We start from the raw sequence: 22,835 nt of genomic DNA, 5'->3' as shown, positions 1-22,835 counted from the left end.
GTTCACCTCTGTTTGCCAAAAGGACTTGATCGCCCTCTTCAATGTTAGCACCTTTCACACCCTTATTATATACATCAGCCTGCCGCTGTTGTTTTGCACTAGCATGAATCTGAGCAACATGAAGAGCCTCCTTGAGATCATCTCTCATCCTTTTAACATAACTGTTGTAGTCTGTGATGTCATTGTCTTTTATCACACTGTGGAACATAACATCCACCGGCAATCTAGGGACCCGACCGTACATCAGGAAGAATGGGGCATAACCAGTCGACTCATGAGCAGTACAGTTGTAAGCGAAGGTTAGCGTTTGCAGCATCTGAGGCCACCTTTGCTTTTCTCTGGGAGGCAATGCTCTAATCATGTTCCCTAGAGTCCGGTTAAACCTCTCAGTGTGGCCATTCCCCATAGGATGGTAGGGCGTTGTTCTGGACTTCTTCACACCTGCTATCTGAAGTAGCTCCTGGATAAGCTGGCTTTCAAAATTCGCACCCTGGTCTGAATGTATTCTCTGCGGGAAGCCATATACACAAAAGTACTTATCCCACAGCTGACGTGCGACCTGTTTTGCAGACTGGCCTGAACACTTGAAGGCATGAGCCATCTTAGTGAAGTGGTCTGTCACCACTAACACGTCCACGCTCTTCCCATTCAAGTCTTCTGCAGACCAGAAGTCTAGACAAACTAGCTCTAAGGGGCCTGTGGTTTTGATGCTTTCGAGTTGTGCTCGTCCCTCTGGCTCCAATGTCTTGCTAACAACACAACGCTTACAACATTTCACATAGTCCCTGACGTCTTGCTCCATTTCGATCCAAAAGAATCTTTGTCTTGAAAGGTATAGAGTTCTACTCTGACCCTGGTGGCCAGCATTATCATGCACACCACTGAGAACTTGGCCGACCAAAGAGGAAGGTGTCATGTACTGATGTCGCTTTTTTCCTGTTAATGGGTCTTTGCAAACCCTGTACAGGATGTTATCGAGCATCTTCAGTTTCTCCCACTGTTTTAAGATTTGGAGCACTTTCAGAAGCAACCCGACTCTCTCTCGTCTTGATGGACGTCTCCCTCGGATGACAAACGGGATGACCTGGGACAGGACAGGATCACTCCTCTGACTATCCTGCAGCTCTTGAAGCGAGAAAACGGGCAGAAGGTCTTCACCCGGCTGGGCCAACTTCTCCAGATCCTGGGCCAGCCATGAAACCACTCTCTGCTTGGAACCTCCATCCCACTCCATATGACCAGTCAACACTGCAGATACTTCACAGTCAGATAAGGATTGATTTTTTAGCTCATCCAATGGGGCTGCTTGCTGAATGTCTTGGTAGTTGACACCAATCCTGAATGTGTCCTGAATTGAAGCTTCTTGTACTTGTTGCGATTCCCCCACAAGGTCATTATAAGACTCATTCAAAATCCGCTGACAGACACGATCCAGAGCAAAAGGCTTCCTGCTGAGAGCATCAGCAACGATGTTCTTACTGCCAGGTATATACTTGATGCTGAAGTTGTAAGGTGCCAACTTGGCAACCCATCGTTGCTCACATGCATCAAGTTTGGGTTTCGTGAGGATGTATGTCAGGGGATTATTGTCAGTCCAGACAGTGAAAGTGTGCCCTTTAAGCCAGTGGCTGAATTTATCGCAAACAGCCCACTTCAACGCCAGAAACTCAAGGCGATGAGCAGGGTAGTGACTTTGGGCACGCGTTAAAGCCTTACTGGCGAAGGCAATGGGTCGTGCTCTACTTTCACCCTCCTGAACTTGAGACAAAACAGCCCTCAACCCATCTTGCGAAGCATCTGTAGACAGAAGGAAAGGGCGACTGAAATCAGGATGTGCAAGCACTACAGTCTCCAGTAGCGCATTTTTTAGTTCTTCAAATGCACGCCGATGTTCCTCTTTCCAATCATTTGGATGTAACTTCTTGAATGCTGCTGCGCCTCGTCCATTCCCTTTTTTTCCTTTGGGTGCGGCAGTCAAAGTGAACAATGGTTTGGCAATGCGGGAACAATCTGGTATAAACTGCTGGTAGTACATTACCATCCCCAGAAATGACTTAATCTTTTTTTGTGAGGGTGTGACACCGTCCTCCATCATCAAATCAGACTCTGTCATAGCAACAACAGCTTGGACTTTATCGGCATCGGTTGACACACCATTTTCACTCACAACATGCCCCAAAAACTTCACACTCCTCCTGAATAGCTGGCATTTCTTGGGGGCCAATTTCAAGCCATGGACATGCAGCCTGCTGAAGACAATCTCGAGCCTCTTCAGAGCTTCTGCCTCATCAGGTGCATATACAAGCAAATCGTCCAAATAACAAAGCAGTGTCAAAAAGTTCTGATCACCAAAGATGTTCATCATGAGGCGCATGAAGTCGGCAGGACTGTTACAGAGTCCTTGAGGCAACCTGTTAAACTCATACAACCCCATGGGTGTGGTGAAAGCTGTTAGTTTTTTATCATCCTCAGCCATGGCAATGTTATAAAAACCAGAGGTGAGGTCCATGGCACAAAATATGGCACTGCCACCCAAAGCCGTCAAGCAGTCCGATTGGTGTGGCAAAGGGTGAGCATCCTTAATCGTACGAGTGTTTAGCCAGCGATAGTCCACACAGACCCTTAGATCTCCATTTTTCTTCCACACCAACACCACAGGAGAAGCCCACTCACTATTAGATTTGCGAATGATCTCTCGCTCTTCCATTTCTGTGAGAACTTGCCGCAGCTTGTGATACTGCCCTGGTGGAACACGTCGATATGGAAGCCTGAATGGTCGATCATCTGAAAGGCGGATACGGTGGACAAAATCTTTGGCCAGCCCACAGTCAAGTTTGCTTCTTGAAAAAATGTCTTCATATTTCTGGACCAGCTGCAACAGCCTTGACTTCCAATAATCAGACACCTCACAAGAATCAATGTCCAGATCTTCCAGCCCCAAGTCACTCAGGGTATTGTGGAAACTGGTACAGGGAGAGTCAGAGCTGATTGTTTTGTCATTTGTCACTGTCTGACTGTTGGTCCTGACTTTTGCATCTAGCACTGGCTCAAGAGTCACATCCATATCTTCAAGAGCAATACAGGTGGACACCTCTGCTACTTTGGTGTGACGCCTTAATGTGATAGCTTTATCAGAGGTGTTTAGAATGCGCACTGGGACCCACCTGTCACCATTCATGGAGGACACTGATCTACAGACAATAATGTCTTTTTTGTGGATCTGTGTTTTGGCTGATGGCTCAACTAGAATGGCACTGCCCTCAGACAGAGGTGAGTTTTTTGGAAGTCTGCCCCAAATCAGATGTTCCTGCTTTGGGAGAAGAGTGACTGCCTGCATCAGTTCAGCTGTTCCAATAAAATCTGGGATTACATCACCTCTCCATCTCTCAATGCCAGATAGCATACTAACGAACTGTATTACTTCTGGTGTTTGGGCACACTCGGGTTTACTTACAACTTGCCAAAAGTGAGGAGACTGTTTGAACTGATTTAAAATGTGTTTGATGACATTTGTGCCCAGAATTAGCTGATCTTTCTGCCCGGGAACCACTAAAGTTGGAACACTAAATACACAATCATACACTTTCATTTTCAATTCATGGATGCATTTTGGTTTTACTTGAACTCCTCCACAGCCTACGAGAATGATATCATTATGGTTACAGTCAGGTTGGGATGTAAGCCCTGCACTCTTAAGGAGTTGTTCAGCTTCTACACTGATAGTGCAGGCCATGGAACCAGTGTCCAAAAGGGCTTGTAATGATACTTTATCCCCAACTTGTGCATCAGTGTAAAAGAGGCTGTCAGCCTTTTCTAGTCTGGATATGTTTTGAAACAACACAAAAGTATTAGATGGAGCAGATTTCAAACTTTCTGTATACACAGATTTAATATCTCCTTTTGAGGTGAGGGTCTCATGCTCACTCACACAGTGCCCTCTCGGGTGTGAGTGGCCTAGTTTCCCTGGTCAGCAGAGTCTCCAACTCGCTGAGTGTTCGTGACTTTTGGACAACTTCTTCGTTGATGTCCAATCTCAAGACAGGCCAGGCATCTTCTCTCTCTCATGCAGTGTGCTCGCGTAGAGTGGTTACTGTGGCCGCATACTTGACATGGAGAAGACTGACTGGGACGGAAAAACTGGGGTTGAGTATCACCTGCAGGCTGAGCAGTGCGTTCTAATACTCTTTCGAGCATAGTCAGCACCCGTTCCAACGCACCTGACTCTGCAGTACGATCATTTGAGTTGGCAGAACTGACAGGAGTAATTTTGACAGTGTTCACTTGCCTACATTCTACTTCAGGCTCTGAATGGTCAAGTGCTGCTGTTGCAGTAGCAATCTGGAAAGCTTTTGCTTTTGCCGCAGTTACATGTGGTCTTTTCACTTGATGCTCCCTTTGATGCTCATCAATGGCCTCCTGCACCTCAGTGAGTGTCCACTTGTTGGAGGGCTTACACTTGAAAACACAGGCGAGACTAGGATCAGGGCAATTCCTGATGAACATCATTGCTATCTCTGCATCCAAGTTATTCAAGCTGCTTCCTTGATCTTTCAAATGCCTGTCAACATTTTCAGCAGCTGTGTTAAGTCTGACCCAATAATCCACTGGCGTCTCATTAGCTATTGGTTGAGTAGCATAGAAATCAGCCAGTGGCAAGCAAGACCCTGGAATGTCGCTAAAATAGCGCCTCAGAATGTTATAGACTGCGTCAGGGCTTACAGGTGTGGTAGGGCTACTCTTAAGTCCAATCTTTACAAGACTCTTCGCCTTACCAAGCAGGTGGTTCAGGATTTCATCAGTCTTTTCTCCAGCTGAGAATCCTTTCTTGCGTAAGTAGACTTCCATCAACTCTATCCACTCATGAACAGAAATCCTATCATCACCGTCACCACGATAAATAGGGGGCTCTTTAATGTCTGATTTCATCACCAAACTCATTTTTGTGAGATCAACCACTGTGCTGGGTGCCTCATCCTGCTTACACTGTGTTTGTGAAAGCTTCTCCGGAGTGAAGTGAGATCCACTGTGTAACAAACGGCTGGTAATGGCTTCACCTATTTGGCTCCCTATTTCACCAATGAGATCGCGTAACTGCTGCATGGTACTTTCATTATTATTTATAGGAGTAGAAAACTGGGGCTCCAATGGAGGTATTTCAATAATTTCCTCTGTCTCTGATGACCCCTCATAAATCATTTGAGTATCACTCTGGGCTAAAGATCCTCTGCCACGCCCAGCTACTGGTGTGAAAACATTAAAAGTGTTATGGCCTCTGCCTGCCATGCTTCACACAGTACAAACCAGTGATGTAAAAAAATATATATAAACCAAAAAGGGTTCCACAATCCACAAAAAAACTTTTATCAAACTGATATAGTGATTTGAGTGATTGATTAAAGTCTCTGCGTTCAGAAAAGTGATCGTAACCTTAACAGTAATGAACAGGATCCACAGGTCGACCAGCTTGATGACGTCAGCGTCACTTGCGCACAGCTGAACCCTCGGCGGTCGGCAGTGGCTAACCAGTGAATCCGGGTCACGGCACCAGATGTAACAGATGTAAAATGACCACAGCAGGAACCAGGATTTACGATGCTTTATTCCTGTTTAAAACAAAACCATGTTCAGCAACAGCTCCCGGCTCTGTGGCTTTCCCACGCACACCTCTCCCCAGCGCAGCTCGGCGCGAACTCAGAGGAATTGGATAAAGCCAATTAAAGTTCACAAATAATAATAAAATGAAATCTACATTCATAAAAACAATTAAAATAAAATCGAAATCTGCCCAAAAGTTACAAATTTCCATCACAATATAAAAATATACAACAACCGGGTAACATTTTAAAATAACTCACATACCTGTTTAAAACAAAACCATGTTCAGCAACAGCTCCCGGCTCTGGCTTTCCCACGCACACCTTTACCATCCAGCAGAACAGAAAAGATATATAAAATAACCATGTTACTGGATAAACCGAATAAATGTAAGAAACCGTGGGAATTAAATACCCAGAACGGCGCTGTGCTAAACATCAATAGGACAAACAACTATTTACAACTTATGAATCGAGCAGCATACCCTTTCTTTATACAACGTTTTGAATGTTTTAATCCACAATTGCAAGACAACTGTGTGCGCTTACCTCTCCCCAGCGCAGCTCGGCGCGAACTGAGGAGACGGCGCGAACTCACAGGATGTGACACAGAAACAGGAAACAAGAAAATAAAAGCTTCTCCATCAAAATAAAATACAATTCAAAACCCAAAGAAAAACAAATATACATATATAATGGGGATGGATTTGGAACCACACTAGAGTCCAAAAATAAAAACGGTATAAAACAGAAATAACCCACTGCAGTACAAAGGCGACAGCAATCATGCGTTTTGAGAAGGTTCACCATAAAAAATAAAAAACTATAAATTTAACTCGGCTACACCATGATGTTCAGAATTTAGGTCTCATGGCATCTCAACGTGTCAACATTGGGTAGTGGACTGAGGGAAATACAGCTCTATTTTGCAAGAGCTACACAGCTTTTATCGCTTCGCAAAAATTTAATCAGCACAGAAACTCCAAAGCACAAAAAGATGCAACTGTATGTATATATATTTTGTCATAATACCCCCAAAAAGTTAAAACTACTTTCACCCCTGGGCATGACTCTGGGTCTTTAAAGCAATCAGGGAACATTAACTGTTAGTTTGAATATTAACAAAAATATTTTCTGTACAATGAACCACTCCGGAACATGTTTTTTGAATTATTTTTGATTAAGCTATGCAATGATAAATTTTCAGATGGGAGGAATGTTAAAGTAAGATCATGTTCAACAAGTCTATTGTATGTAATTGTGCATATTCTGCTTTTATATCATCCATTCAACCAAAACTATGTTTTTCAGTGCTCCTAAAACACATGTAAAATAGATTTTAATGGATAAGATAGATCATTGTTTGAATATTCTTTCTCCAATTATACTTTTTCATGGCATACTTCTATAACTGAACGATACCTACAGATATCTTAAAATCTGTTTGGCCCATTGCACTGCAACACCAACATGTATTTACATCTCCATTTGAAGGAGTACATGTTGGAATACAGGTTTTTTTGCCAGTATTCCAGTATTTGTGATTAAATACTGAGAATGTTTAATCACAAAGTCCAGATTAGGAAGCGATTTCAGAAGACTTAAACAGCTTAGTATGCCAAAGGAACTATAATGACCAAAATTTTACATGTGCAAACAGGGGCGCGGTATAGGGGGCAAAAGTGATAATTCTAGGGGCCATGACCAACATTTATTTTTTGTTAATAGAAATTTTAAAAAAAATCGGGGGCTTGTCAATTACAAAATTAATCATATTGTATTTTCAAAGATTGTTTTTAGCAGTAAAAATTTTATGTTCCCACTAGGGTTGAAACGATTCCTTGAGTAAGTTGAGTATCTCGATTATTAAAATTCCTCTAGGAAAGTTCACCTGCCTCAAAGCTTAGTTCATTTATACCTTATTATTTAGCTCACCGTGTTCCGACCGGAACATTACTTACATTACTTACGGTGCGCAGAGCTCTCATTTCCACCTCTGAGTTGTTGACTAAATGTTAGAGGCAATCTTCAAGTTCGGCCCGTGGAGGATTTTATTAATTGGTGATAATGCCCAGGTTTTCATAGTTTCAACAAGCATCCTTAAAATGAATGGCATGATGCCTGGAGTACGGCAGCCTTTCTCCTCCGGGAGCTGCTGGTTCAAAGCGAAAGGCGGGAATAGTGCTACGGGAGTATTAATACAGGTAAGCGGATAGACTGAAAACGGCGGGCGGCTGAGTAGTTGATGGTTACCAGGGTTTACCCCAGAAAACTTGCTAAGCCCAGTGGTCGGGGCGTTAAGGCGGTCCACCGTGTTTTTGTATTAAAAGACGTTAAGTTGACAGGAAATGTAAAAGTATTACTGTGTAATTTATATGTTACGGGAAAAGATCTTCAGCGAAATGCTATTTGAACCCACAACTAGTCCAAAAACAACACATTTGCACTTCTGTTTAATCCAAATTAAGTCAGCAGGTTCATCAGGACCCCAAGCGCTTCAGGGGCCCCATAAACGCTAATATTTTAGCGTTTTTTGAGATTTGATAATCTCAAAAAACACTAGTTTTTTGAGATTATCAATGCTGTTAAATTTTTTTCAATTGTTTAGGCATACATAAATTAAATGATTTGAAATTGTTTAACATTTAAATACAAGATGTTAAGGAGCTGGCAAGTTTACTTTGTAAAACTTCAAAGAACAATATTCATAGTTAGATTGTTTTGTTACCATAGCAACAATCTGATGCTGTGAGTTTAATCTTTGAATTTACAAATTCAAAAGAGTAAACTGCGATTAGAACTTACTGTTTTTTAGGCTGGCCAATTAAACTACTCCCTTCTCCCATATTTCACAAACTCTAACACAGAAGCTGTTAGAGGTGCTGACATTTTTAGGAACAAAAGGGGCCCCTAAGTCAAATTCTGCTCAAGGCCTCATACAGCCTTGGACCAGCCTTGCATGATGACATAATCTGCTGCACTACGCAGAGATCCGCAACAAATGGGAGATTTAATTTAATGCTGCTAATGTGGCTTTAGTAGCTCTTCCATTTCGTGTCTGTTGAGTTTTTAATAAGCGACACAGAGACTATTCTGGTTGGTCGAGTTTATGGGACGAGTTTCTCAGATCTCTGCGTGGCCGCGCGCATTAACTCTAAGTAGACAACGCATTTGATATGGTTTGATGCATCATGTAACCGGAAAAATAATACTAAAATAATATAAAATCAGCGTGAGAGAGATCTCCGAGGAGAGCGCGAAAGCTCCTCACCGGGCTGAACCTGCATGATGAGGTTAGCGCTGCTCATTATCCACTAACTCTCCGGCCAACCGGGACCACAAACATAAACTTTACAGGGAAGACAGACACAGAGCCACATGCTGGGCAGCGTGTTGAGATGTAAACGCCCCATATAATTGTTCGTTCACAAAGATAAATCATTCTCACCACTCTACAACGCGCACCTCTGAATTCGCTACAACTTATTTCTGCGGTTCACACAGAGCTGCGCAACCAGAGCTAACGCGGTGGGGTTTAAACTCTTAACTAGAGTTCTCCAAAGGATCATAATTCCTCCCAGTAGGTTTATGTAAATATCCATACAGGTCAGCATGTGTCCAGTTTGAGTGAAAGGAGGCGCACACAAGCTGAGGTAAAGCAGTGACGCCGAGGCGCCAGCTGTGTGATTGGTCCGCGCGCTTTCGGGTTTAAATGCATAAACTATAAACCTATCTATTATAAATCTATCCTTTAGGAATGAATCTTCTCTGCTAGTGAAATACTAAGAGCAAAAGAGACATATGCAGCCCAGCTTAAAAAAAACCCCCAAAAAAACCAAGATTTAGTTTTTTTTTGTTTTTTCCCCTTAGAAACGTAAACAAGCAACACTTAACCTGGCGGCAGGGCTAGTAAAGCATGGCGGGCCGCCAGGCTTATAATACACTGGGGGAAACCCTGGTTACAATGTAAGTGCAGCTTTACGGAATAGCACAATAAATTTCATATCACCCTGGTCTCAACAAACGAGTGGCGGAAATCATCGTGGCGGTACATGGCTGGTAGATGAGTTTGAGTGTGACGAATGAAGGTGCAGTAAATATCCCATATTTCTCCCCCCCCGCCCATTCTTACGTTCGTCCCCTGGTCTACCGGTCCCTGGACTTATGTTCGTCTGTCCCTTGGTCTATTTCCTCCCCTCCACCCCCATCTCATGTTCGTTCGCTCGCCTGCCCCCCACCACCACCCCAAACCCTCCCCCACTCCAGGCGACATTTCCCATATTCTCAAACCCAAAGCTGGACAGGTATGGGGTAAGGTGAGAGTTAATCTGTTAAACTAAAAGCTGGATTTTAGACATTTTTTATAAGCGTATTTATGAACCTGGCTCTTTATTATTAAATTGAGTATAATTTCAGATCTTTGTATAACTTTTCTTCAGGTTAACTTAGAAAGTGAGCTATTATTGTTGCAGGTTAATTTTCTAAACTACAAAAAAGTAACTGTTAGGGATGCTCAAATATGAAAAAATGGACTGATATTGATATCCAATAGTAACGCTGGTGTTATGGAAGATTTACCAATATTTTATTTTATCATTTTTTTATCCAATCAATAGATTACTCATCTACTAAAATATTTGTTTACAACAGCCTACTTCCCAATCCCAGAGCAAAAAACACACATCCATATTTGCCCTGAAACCCCCCATCTGCATTTAAATGGTTTGTTCCTGCTTGGAATGCTTGAGAGTGACGCTGTTAGCAGCAGCCAGTGGAAATCACGAATGATTGTGGCAGTTACTATGCTGCTAAGAAAAGTTATAAAATCAGGTTCTCAAAAAAAAGAGAGAAAAAGGCAAGAGTGTTAATTTATTTAACCCGGTTTTCCTCCGAGAGAGGTGGGTAGACTGTGAGATTATTAACCATTTAGCTAAGCTAAGTTTGTAGCTTAGCTACAAACTAGTTTTTACCTACTTTTCACTAATATTTAATGAATTAAGGAAAGAAATTACCAACATATTCATATATTTAACTTGCCCTTGTACTTTTTACCACTTAACAACAGATGAGTCAGTCAGCAGCAGCTCTAACCCACGTCCCTCCTGACCCATCCTCTTCTGGGTGAAATTGAAGCTGCAATGTCACTTTTATATAAATATTTTTTTCACATTTTTTTAAAAACTGTCATTTTGTTGTGAGCGTATGGTATGAGAGGTAATTTGTGAAAAGTCTATTTTCTCTACCTTATCCCAGTGCTAGAAACAACCAGTCAGTGGCAGGAGAGTTTTAGTGCTGTCAATCAAAATCTCATGTGGTGCTGCTCATCCTTATTCCCCTTCGATTTGTGCCATTCTGCTGCTAGCATAACACAGAGCTGTGCAGATTCAAATGTGAATGCTCAGTTTAGTTAGCATAGCTACCAATTGTTAAGAAAATAAATTTAAAATATGCTAATTTAAAACTTAACGACATGTATGTAACGCTCTTGTTAAATGTGCAAGTCTGACTGCAAGGTGTAGTGTTAACCACTTTGTAGAATCAGAAGTAGGTATGGCATGGAGTCATGATTGCGGTGAATAATTGATGCAACTGATGCAAAGAGGTTTGTTTATATTGCTATTTATTGCAGCGGAAATAATAATAATAATAATAATAATAATAATAATAATAACAGCAACAACTTAACAAAAATAAATTGCTCAAAAGAAACAAGGGGAGGGGAGGGGGGAAACAAACAAACCAACAAGAAATAATAATAATAATTATCAGTTATACTTCAAAACCAAATGGAGTTCAAAAGAAGTCCAAGAACAAGGGGAGAATAGTTCTTTTCCTTTTAATACTCCTTTAGAGTTTAGTTTGTTTCCTGTGTGGAAAGTGTCGTTTTTTTTGTCTCATGATGACACAACTGATGTGCTTTTTGCTCAGTGTTTTCACTTCAGCAGAAACACTTCTCTTGGAAATGTGTACTCTGTCTGCATTCCACCACACAATCTTGGATGAGCTTGACCGACATGCAATGTTGAGAATATATAATCAGATTTACCCTGAAAATTGTACTTTGATATACACACTTGGTTACATCCCTAAGGTGAGCTAAGTGTGGTCAAGTGCTGGTGAATGTCACTCTGTATTTGTTCCATTTGTATGACTTGTAACATTAGAACATTTTTGGGATTAATGTCTGTTTTCTACTTAACCAAATCTCATTATTTCTCAAGGTAATAACACTGAGGGGTTTTGGTCAGGTCCTGGAACTGGTAAGCAGACCTGGGCGGTGCACAGAAGGTAAAATGGGTGAACTACAACAGAGACTACAGTCTGAAAAGCCGGTGCTCAAGAGTTCATTTGCATTTGCATGGCTCCCAGCAACTTCTTTTAAATATGAAAGCCTCTTCTAGGCCCAAAGGGACAGGGGTGATGGGGCAACAAGGACACACACAATTTTTGACAAATCTTGGCAGTGCCCTACAATTTTCCATTCTGACAAAAAAACTCTTGTCGATAGCCCTCAATCTCCATGTGCATGGCAGAAATAGGTGTCAATAGCTGTTGAAAATTTCACTTTTCATGCAGTGTTGTAGCATCCAATCTCCACTCTAATTCAACCCAAAGGTTTTCAAAGTTGTGATGTGAATGTTAAGACTCCTTGACCTTATGTAATATGCTTTTTACACTGGCTCAAGGTCAACCCCATGCTTTTGGGAACATGAAATTATCCAGAATGGCACAGCACTAAGTGTTCCCATCACTAGAACTAAAGGGGTTAAGTCCACACCCTCAAAAGCAATCCCACACTAAAACAATCTTTCCGTCAAACTTCACTCTTGGCACCAGCCAAAGTATTGTTCTCCTGAGTATAGCCAAACCCAGGCTCGTTCATCAATTTTCAGGACAATAAAACATGATTGGTCAAAATGGAAAACATGTCTCCACTAGGCTGGAGTACAGTGGCAGTCTGCTTTACTGCTCCACATCCAGGGGCGGATCTAGAAAAATATTTATGGAGTGGCAAGAGGGGGCAGGGATTTTTTCAGGGGTGGAAGTATATATTTGTTTTTAACTGGCATTGTTTCAAAATGAGCTTCATGTAGCACCGAGGCTTAAATACAATTTCTTAATGTATAGTTAATTATTTTTACGCCTTTCATTGATATGCATTATTGGATTGGACATCGCCTATTAGTCGCTATGTGATTCATTGAGTTATGTCTAGAAAACTATTTTGTCCCAATACACGACGAACAGAAATCTGTCACGAAAATATTAGTAGCACCATCATTTGTTATTAGATATATATCTATTAAATACGACTTAAAATAAAGATTAGAAAACTGATGTTTGATAAATTTTCCATGATACAAATCCAAGGTTTCCCCCAGAAGACTTGCTAAGCCCGGTGGTTGGGTGCCGTCAGCGGGCTAAAAATGATTAAAGTTGACAGGAAATTTGAAAATATCACTTGATAATTATGAGTTATTAGAAGATTAATATCTGAACATCAATTATAACGTCGTAAAAAATGCAAACATTAAAAAAAAAACTTAAATTTGCAATGCTAAGCCCGGTGAGGGCACAAGGAAAGCCTGGTGGCCCGCCAGGCTTATAATACACTGGAGGAAACCCTGAAATCTATAAACAGTTTAGTTTCTGTTAAGTTCTGTTAAGATACAAGAAGGGGCGAATTTCTATCTATATTGGTCAATCGTTTTATTTTAAATATGCTGTGGGAGCCATAGTTTGACGACTGTTATAAATATCACCACGTTTTACGAACAGAGGGGATTAGTTCAGTTTTTGTCGCTTCTTTTTATGAACTGCAGCGGCTGCAGTGTGCCACAATAAAGGTACAATAAAGCTGATAAACAGGTGAAGAACCAAACTAGACAGAACCACTTCTGACTGTTTGCCAAGCCAAACATCCAATAAAAGTTCCACCAAACTACTACTGAGGCACTGGGGTCATGTTTCTTGACACAGGCAAAAGAAGGTTCAATGTCCAAACTTATTGATTGTTCTTGGTGATTTATTTTTCTCTTTCACCAAACAATTACAGAGATCAAACTTTCATTTGTTCTCATGCTATCTCTCTTAAAAACCATCGGCCCCAAACCCAAATGCCTGCTGGTCCTTCACCAGGCCCCTACACTTATAGAAAGTGGACTGACCCACATTACTTCCTGTCTAAATTTAGAAAATAAATAAGAAAAATAATAAAACTAAAAATAAATAAAATCAACAATTATCAACCTACAAATAAACTCTGTAAATAATACAAAAAATAGAAATTTAAGAATAAAGTAACAAAATTCAAATGGATAAAGAAATAACGAAAAAATAACTCCAACCACTTTTGTTTCGGTTTTTCTTCTCTGTATGTCGGTATTACACAACCACAACGGTATTACACAACCCGTTGCCATGGCAACCAACAGACAACAGCTCAATGAGCAGATAGAGCAGAGATTCCCGATCAGGGGAATCAACACCACAAAAACTAACATTTCCCACACAAAAAAGTAGCAAAAACACTAAAACAGAACATTCAGTCTGTTACATTATGCTGTCAGGCTTAATGTCTATATTGTCATTAATATATTTTTGCCTTAACACAGCGGGGGTTGATTAGCTGATTTAAACAGCTGCTTTACTGATGACTTGGTGTGCGGGTTTACCTGTTTACCTGTACGGAACCAAAACACTGAACAGCACAGCACATGTTAAGGTTATCAAAGTCAATAGAGAAGGTTGGCAACAGTTAGGCTAGCATAACTGACCCACTGCTCATTTGTTCAATGTTTTCTTTAAATTTAAACGTTTTCCTCACCTGTTAAATCTGAAGCCTATGTTACCATTATCTATGGTTGAATTAACTGCTAAACATTGCATTCGTTGTTCTGATTCTTTGCGTGATTGTAGTAGTTTCCTGACCACCGATATTCCTGACCAATGGACGGCAATGGCGCACGATAAGTCACGTCATGTCCAGTAATATATCCATCAATGCTCTGTCCTTCTCTCGCACTTCCCGCTACTTAGCAGTAGGTGTCAGGTTACATTGTGTTGCATTCAATGTTGTCGGAAAAAAGAGATTCATGCGCTTAATGTCCGATTTCCCACAACTATTTATTAAATTCATTGTCGCTAGCTGGGGTGGCAACAAGGGTGGCAAGGCTCTCATTTGGGGTGGCAAATGCCGCCCCAGTAGATCCGCCCCTGACCACATCCATGTCCATTGCATGGAGCTGCTTTAAAAAAAAAAAAAAAAATCTGTTCCATTAAATTTTTTAATTACTTTATGCAATGTTGTTGAGTTAATGTGAAGACCACATAAAGTTTGGCTATTTTTCTTGTTGAACCCTAAAATAATCCTTTCAGTACTTTAGCTTTCTGTAAATGTTCTGTTCTTTTTTTGTGGAGCACCTTTGAGCGTTTTAACACTTTGCACTTTTGCAGCTTTTGATTAAAGCTTAATGTGCAGCTTCAATCAAGCTTTTTGCACATACTAAGAGTAACCCAACTCTTGGTATGTAAACATAAGTATGTTGTACAACTGCAACAACTGTCCCCTGTGAAACAAATGATCTCACATGGAAGAAAACCAAAGGTTTAATTTTACATGAAATAAATGAATCAAGGCATGAATACACCTTGAGTGGAATCTGTGGCTTTACTTTGCATTTGTGTTGGTGTTGTAATATGCTTATGCTTTGTTATATCTAACAGCAAACGGTGGAATGTTTGGTAGGGCCTGAGAATTAAACTCTTTCTTGCTCATCAAAATTGATCATCTTAACAGTTACAAACCCAACATACACCCAATGTTCCTGCTTTCCAGCAGAGTCACTTATGACAAGCTTTTCTCTTCACTTTGAAACATCCCTATCCAGCCATTAAAGTAGCAAAGTGTCCTGAAGCTGTGAGACTTTTTTTTATTTATTTAGATTTTATCAGCTTTATAAAAGTCAAAAAGTGAAACTGCACCACATCTGCACATCCTTCCTGTGCTTTTTGACTTCCAACTGCTCTGATGGACGGGGAACACCATTTGAACTCACTCTCTTCCGTCTTGTAGAAAGCGGTGTACACAAGTACACGCAGAGATCTTTTCCTTCCTTTCTTTTCTATTTTTAGGGACTGTCTGCACCCGAGTCTGAACGCACTCAGTGAGCAACGGAGGAATGGACGGCTGTGACCTCAGAGGAAGGGAGGTTTTGTGTGTGTGTGTGTGTGTGTGTGTGCGTGTATGTGCATGTGTGTGCGTGTGTGTTTGTTTGCGTTGTTGTCATCAATACAGATTTATTAGTAAACAAACATATCGAGATCTTTATGTCAAATCATAAAATGACAAAAATGTCATTTAAAGTGTGCTACTTGGTGAATATTTTCCAATAAATCTAAAAGCCAGGGGTGAAAAGCAGCTTTGAGGGTTGATTTCCATATTAGAACAAATGACAGAAATGGAAAATAATGGTTCTTGTTTTTTAAGTCACTCAGCCATGTGTGCTGTATAGCTCCTCCTCTGTCAGACTCATAGTAATATTGTGCCTCCATCATCTGTCCATCTGCCACAATAACTTCCTTCCTTCCGTTCCTTCCAGAAAATGCAGATGGATGAGAATAATTATCTTATTAAACCTCAAAACACTCGTATTGTCCTGCTTTGTGTTGAGGCTGCAGAACAACACTGATATGGAGCGAACGCTGGCTGAACCAAAGGGTTTTAACAATAAAAACTAATCAGGCATACCCTCATCTGCTAACTTTCCTCTCTCCCTTTCTTCTGCACTTTGATGTTGGAACAAACTTTCTCTGTCCTCCCCCTCATTCAGCTCTCTGGGTTCCTTCTCTCACTGTTTGTAATACTGAACCCACTGACATTTGGTGCGCCATGTCTTCTCTCAGTGCTGTTTGGTTGTGAGTGCATTAGTATGTCAGTTGGGGTATAGGGTGGTGGTGTATGGATGCTGTGGTCAGCACAAGCCTCCACTGGAAAGTGTGAAAATCCTAGCCTGATGCTTCCACAAACAGGTTTTAACACCCAGCAATGTTTTACCAATGTGCACATACGCATTACCTCACTTCCTGGTGTGTTTCTTTGCCTTTTATTTCAAAACAATTATTCTGATTCCATTATACTTATCTGTGTGTGTCTGTGTGGGTGTATTTGCGTGTACTTGCATATAGTACATGAAGGGGACCAACATGACCACCTAATTTGAAATTGACCCGCAATAGCACAACATCTTGATATATACCTGTAAGTTTCTTAAGTCACTTCTTATTTTCATGTTCATCCTGATGTAAATCATAAAACCACCGGCATAAAATAATGACTATCACTGCAGCGGATGTTCCACCCCATCCATGAGAGTAAAGCGACGTGCCGTGGTGGGCGTCCCTTATTTTAATTTCTGAAAGGTGGCAACCCTAGTTGAGGGAGCGGTGAGATTAATTTGTATTTGTGAACAAAGAATTATATGCGCCGTTTACATACTGCCCAGCGTGTGGCTCTCTGTCTTCCCAGCAAAGTTTATGTACAGGTCCTTCTAAAAAAATTAGCATATCATGAAAAAGTTCTCTGAACGAGCAATGAACCTAATCTGACTCAACGAAGTAACTCTAAACATCTGCAAAAGATTCCTGAGGCTTTTAAAAACTTCCAGCCTGGTTCATTATTCAAAACCGCAATCATGGGTAAGACTGCCGACCTGACTGCTGTCCAAAAGGCCATCATTGACGCCCTGAAGCAAGAGGGTAAGACACAGAAAGAAATTTCTGAACGAATAGGCTGTTTGCAGAGTGCTGTATAAAGGCACCTCAGTGGGAAGTCTGTGGGAAGGAAAAAGTGTGGCAGAAAGCGCTGCACAACGAAAAGAGGTGACCGGACCCTGAAGAAGATTGTGGAGAAGGGCCGATTCCAGACCTTGGGGGACCTATGGAAGCAGTGGACTGAGTCTGGAGTAGAAACATCCAGAGCCACCGTGCACAGGCGTGTGAAGGAAATGGGCTACAGGTGCCGCATTCCCCAGGTCAAGCCACCGTTGAACCAGAAACAGCGGCAGAAGGGCCTAACCTGGGCTACAGAGAAGCAGTACTGGACTGTTGCTCAGTGGTCCAAAGTACTTTTTTCGGATGAAAGCAAATTTTGCATGTCATTCGGAAATTAAGGTGCCAGAGTCTGAAGGAAGACTGGGGAGAAGGAAATGCCAAAATGCCAGAAGTCCAGTGTCAGTGATGGTCTGGGGTCCCATGTCAGCTGCTGGTGTTGGTCCTCTGTGTTTTATCAAGGGCAGGCTGAATGCAGCAGCTATCAGGAGATTTTGGAGCACTTAATGCTTCCATCTGCTGAAAAGCTTTATGGAGATGAAGATTTCATTTTTCAGCACGACCTGGCACCTGTTCACAGTGCCAAAACCACTGGTAAATGGTTTACTGACCATGGTATTACTGTGCTCAATTGGCCTGCCAACTCTCCTGACCTGAAACCCATCTGTGGGATATTGTGAAGACAAGACCCAATACTCTGGATGAGCTTAAGGCTGCTATCAAAGCATCCTCGTGACACAGACACAAAGTGGAAGAGCTACTAAAGGCAATTATCAGCATTTAACCTAATCTCTCGTTTGTTGTGCATCTCTGCATAGTGCAGCGGATTTAATTCATCATGCAGGGCCAGTCCAATGCTGTATGAGGCCTTGGGCAGAATTTGACTTAATCCTTGTGCATGCAAGGACTGGGGCAGACGTAGAGGACTGTGGTAAATAATACAAGTTTTACAGGTGTGGGGTCGGTTGGATCCCATTTCTAAATACGAGTTAAGAACCCCTCTTGCTGCTAAAAACATCAGCATCTCTAACAGCTTCTGTGTTAGATTTAATCTGGGACAGGGAGAGTAGTTTAATTGGTCAACCTAAAAAGCAATTGGTTACAGTTTACTAATTTGTATTTGTGAACAAAAAGAGCTCAAACTCAGAGATTAAACTCAGCATCAGATTGTTGCTGTAGTAACAAAACAATCTATGAATACTGTTCTTTGAAGTTTTACAAAGTAAACTTGCCAGCTCCTTTAACACCATTGGGAATCTCAATAAATATGTTACATTTATTCATCTGTGGTTTGTGTTAAAATTAGAAATGTGCCAATCAGGTTTTTTTCTGCCGATTCCGATCACCCATGAAGGCCAATCACGGCCGATCACCGATACCAATCACATAATTTTTTTAATCATAAGCACAACCAGTTACATTATGTGGAAAAAGGAACCATGAATTCACCTTAATTTAGACAAAAACTTGTTTTTAATAACTTTTTCCAAGAAAAAAACAAAACAAAATAGGCATTGTGCAAATTGTACTGCTAAAGCTAATACTATCTTTAACAGATTGAAAACATAGGCTCTGATAGGCTTCACATGGAACGTGAACACCTTCGAGCTGATAAAAAAGGCCCAGCAAAGACCATACTTCCTGAGGGTTCTCAGGAAGAATAACATCAAGGAGAAACTGCTGGTGTCCTTTTACAGGTGCTCCATAGAGAGCATACTGACTTATTGTATCTGCGTAAGTTATAACAGCACTGTGGCTCAAAGGAAAGCTCTACAAAGGGTTGTGAATACAGCCCAAAAAATCATTGGCTGTTCTCTCCCCTCACTGGAGGACTTGCACAGTGACCGCTGTCTAAAAAAAGGCACAACTCATCACAAAGGACACTTCTCATCCTGGATATTCTCTGTTTACACTGATGCCTTCAGGCAGACGATACAGAGCAATCAGAACAAGAACCAACCGATTCAGAGACAGTTTTTATCCTACAGCAATAACAAAACTAAATGCAATCAAATAACCATTAATCATTATCAATAATGTGTGTGAGAATGTGGTTATTCTTATTCTTATTTATTAGTTTTATTTTATCACCTACTTGTTATGTATTTCTTACAGTTTATGTAAAGTGTGACACAAGTTTTTCTTTCTTTTAGCATATGCACTGACTTAAGGCACTTTTTAAATTTTGTTGTTCTTGTGACAATGACAATAAAGATTTAAAGAAAGATTTAGTTAGATTATTTAATTTGTTCGCATCTCAAGATCAGCTTGGTCTTTGCCTGATTTCTAATTATGCTTATGTTAGATCTGCAGAATAATTTCTCATCCAACAACGTGATGCTTCCTCTGCTGGAAAATGTTTCAATGTTTGTATAATGTTCGTATTTTGTCTAAGTCTAAATATGAACTTTTATTACACTTTTCAAAGAACTGAACAAAATACAGATTTTAAAATCTACTCTGTTGATGAAATTGCTTAGAATACTCAATTAAACCAAAATTTTCACACATGACTGTTTCTTCTTCGTCAACAGATTGATCTGGAGCCGGAGGGGAGAGTCTTTGTTGTTGTTGACTTATCAGGATCTTCCAGTGAAGGTAAGTTCATCACGGTGTGGATCTGCTAACAGAAGCTGTTGTTGTTGACTTATCAGGATCTTCCAGTGAAGGTAAGTTCATCACGGTGTGGATCTGCTAACAGAAGCTGTTGTGTAATTGTCCTATATTTTGGATTGAGTGCTTATTTCTTGCTTATTTCTTTGAGTTACCTGCTGATGGAGTCATTTAAATAATAGTTTCAGTCTTGCTCTTATTGCTTTCCATGGCTTCTTGTTTTATGAAAAATGATTCCAACCGGTTTCAGAAGCACAGCAAATGCAACTTGCAATAGTTGCAACATCTTGCATTAATTTTGAGGTTTCCATTGACTCATCGAGGCGTCGTGTGTGTTTGTACATTATGGCACGGCTTTATATGCCTTATTATTTGTCTTATTTTAACACCCTATGAAGAATAGATGACTTGACCTTTTTGTTCTTTTATGGTAAATTTAATTTGTAATATTAAATTTCGAAAATGTACAACTCATAGGAAATTTTGTTATAGTATAAAATAAAACCAATTCATCTTTCATTCCTGATGCATACAAAAGCTACTTTATGTGGCTCTAGGTTAATTTAATTTATCTATTTACTACCGATCTGAAGATGAATAATTACTGAAATAAAAATATGAAATAGACATAGTCTTAAATACTAAAGCTAGCATTACCATTTCTTAACATGCTCTCATCTATGGAGAGCCATTCCAGCCAAAATTAAATAAATAAATAAATGGGTGAAATAAATAAAAATGAGTAAAATAAATCAAAAATGAAGAAAATGAGTGAAATAAAAAAATTGTTGAATAAATAATTTAGCTTTTTCATTAACCCAATTTTTCATTTATTTTTCATATTATCAATTTCTCAATTTCCTTTTTTTCATTAATCTATTTTTCATTTAACCATTTTTCATTAATCAATTTTTCATTTAACAATTTTTTTAACTTAGCTTTTTCATTAACCCAATTTTTCATTTATTTATTTTTCATATTATCAATTTCTCAATTTCTCTTGTTTAAATAATAATTACTGAGATTATTAATTTTGTTGGGCCATTAATTTGAACACGTTTTGTTGATTTTATCCTTAATAAGATGTATTGGATCAGAGGACGTGCTGGTCTCAACATCCTGGAGGCGTTCAGTTTGTCACCTACTGCCGAGATCAACTCAAAACCTTCCACTATCGTAATTGAGCCCTATTGATTAAATATGACTGTAGTTGGAAAACAAACAAATTCTTTCAGCCCGATGCTCTGTAGAGCTGCCTCTGGATATTGCAGTTCACTTACGATGTACAGTAAAGTCTGCTCCTTATAGTTGGATCACAGCTGGTAGCTACGAAGGTGTCCCGAGCCTTCAATCGTAAGCCATGGAAAAAGGAAATTGAAAAATTGTTAAATTAAAAAATAGATTAATGAAAAATGGGTAAATAGATAAAGGGATAAATGAAAAATGGACAAATGAAAAATAGATAATGAAAGATAAATAAATGAAAAATAGAAATTGAGAAATTGATAATCTGAAAAATAAATAAATGAAAAAATTGGGTTAATGAAATAGGGAAATTGAAAAGTGGTTAAATGAAAAATAGATTAATGAAAAATGTATAAAGGATAAATGAAAAAGAGATAAATGAAAAAGAGAAATTGAGAAATTGATAATATGAAAAATAAGTAAATGAAAAATTGGGTTAATGAAAAAGGTAAATTAAAAAATGTTTACATGAAAAATAAATGAATGAAAAATAGATTAATGATAAAACGGAAATTGAGAAATTGATCATATGAAAAATAAATAAATGAAAAATTGGGTTAATGAAAAAGCTAAATTATTTAACAATTTTTTTATTTATTTCACTCATTTTCTTCATTTTTGATTTATTTTACTCATTTTTTATTTATTTCACACATTTATTTAATTTTGGCTGAAATGGCTCTCCATACTCATTAAGGCAAAAGTGTTGGTGTTTACATCAGAGATTTAAACAGTTGTTTATGCTACATTAATTATATATATCTGAAAATATTATTGCTTAATTACATTCTTCAAAAACTAATATTTTTTATGAAATAGTGGAAACTGCATTATTTGCTTATACTTTTGCATAGATACATTTAAAAAATAATAATATTCTAAATGACTTCATAAATGTAAAAGTTTCTGTTCTGCAGTATAGCTTACCACCATCAGTCTGTGTCTGAAAGGGAGACTGATTGATTGCAGTGTAAAGTGCTTTTTAGTCACCAGACTTGACAAAGCACTGAACAGGCCGTGGTCATTCACCATTTTATCAACCTTTTTTCAGCTAGCTAACAATAAGCTACTCCCACTTAGTTCAACATTTTTAAAAATCTTTACGTTTTAGTATATATATATTAGAGGTGTACCGATCGATCGGCCACCGATCATAATCGGCCGATTTCCGTGAAAAAGTGTATGATCGGTGATCGCCGATCACCGTCTCTTGTTGCCGATTACACAAACCGATCACCTGCATCTCATTTCGCAGCCTGCCTGTGAAGCTGGTCTCCTCTTTCCTTCACACTGAGCAAACGCGCAGCAACAAATCCTAAGCGATGTGAAACTATAACGCACTGAGTGAATGGGGAAGTTTGCGTGTTGTGGCGGAAAATTGAAGCACGTGGGGTGAAGCGGGTCAAAATGCATCAACACGACGAATCTAATATGGCATACAAACAATGCCATACTTGACGGAGTTTGGCTACATCGAGGCTCACTGCAGTAAAAAAGACATACGGAGCGATCAGATAGCAGGTCAAGTAGCGCACAGCTACAAACACTCACACG

General features: G+C 39.8%; 1 protein-coding gene and 1 long non-coding RNA gene across 8 annotated transcripts in view; one reads left to right on the top strand and one right to left on the bottom strand.

Annotated features, from left to right (window-relative positions):
- The window catches only part of LOC103476621 (protein kinase C epsilon type-like), a 233,349-nt gene that overhangs the window by 74,878 nt on the left and 135,636 nt on the right, over nucleotides 1–22,835 (top strand). For 6 of the 7 annotated variants that reach the window (XR_014091048.1, XM_081616076.1, XM_081616075.1 and 3 more), the window contains exon 2: nucleotides 19,958–20,021. Coding sequence is in view for 5 of the 7 variants with exons in the window: in XM_081616076.1 (XP_081472202.1) it covers nucleotides 19,958–20,021 (64 nt within the window). In the remaining 2 variants the exon portion in view is untranslated. Of the gene's footprint in view, nucleotides 1–19,957; nucleotides 20,022–20,063; nucleotides 20,093–22,835 lie in introns of those variants that run through there. The other variant, XM_081616078.1, reaches the window with a different exon arrangement.
- Nucleotides 5,342–6,475, bottom strand: LOC103476619 (uncharacterized). Its single transcript, XR_014091054.1, has 2 exons — nucleotides 5,860–6,475; nucleotides 5,342–5,603 (listed from the first exon to the last, which is right to left on the bottom strand). It is a non-coding gene; the product is annotated as an uncharacterized LOC103476619 (long non-coding RNA).

Source organism: Poecilia reticulata, chromosome 15 (assembly GCF_904066995.2).
Source record: "Poecilia reticulata chromosome 15, P_reticulata-male-v2, whole genome shotgun sequence".
Lineage (NCBI taxonomy): Eukaryota > Metazoa > Chordata > Actinopteri > Cyprinodontiformes > Poeciliidae > Poecilia > Poecilia reticulata.
This window is presented reverse-complemented; position numbering and strand designations above follow the sequence as displayed.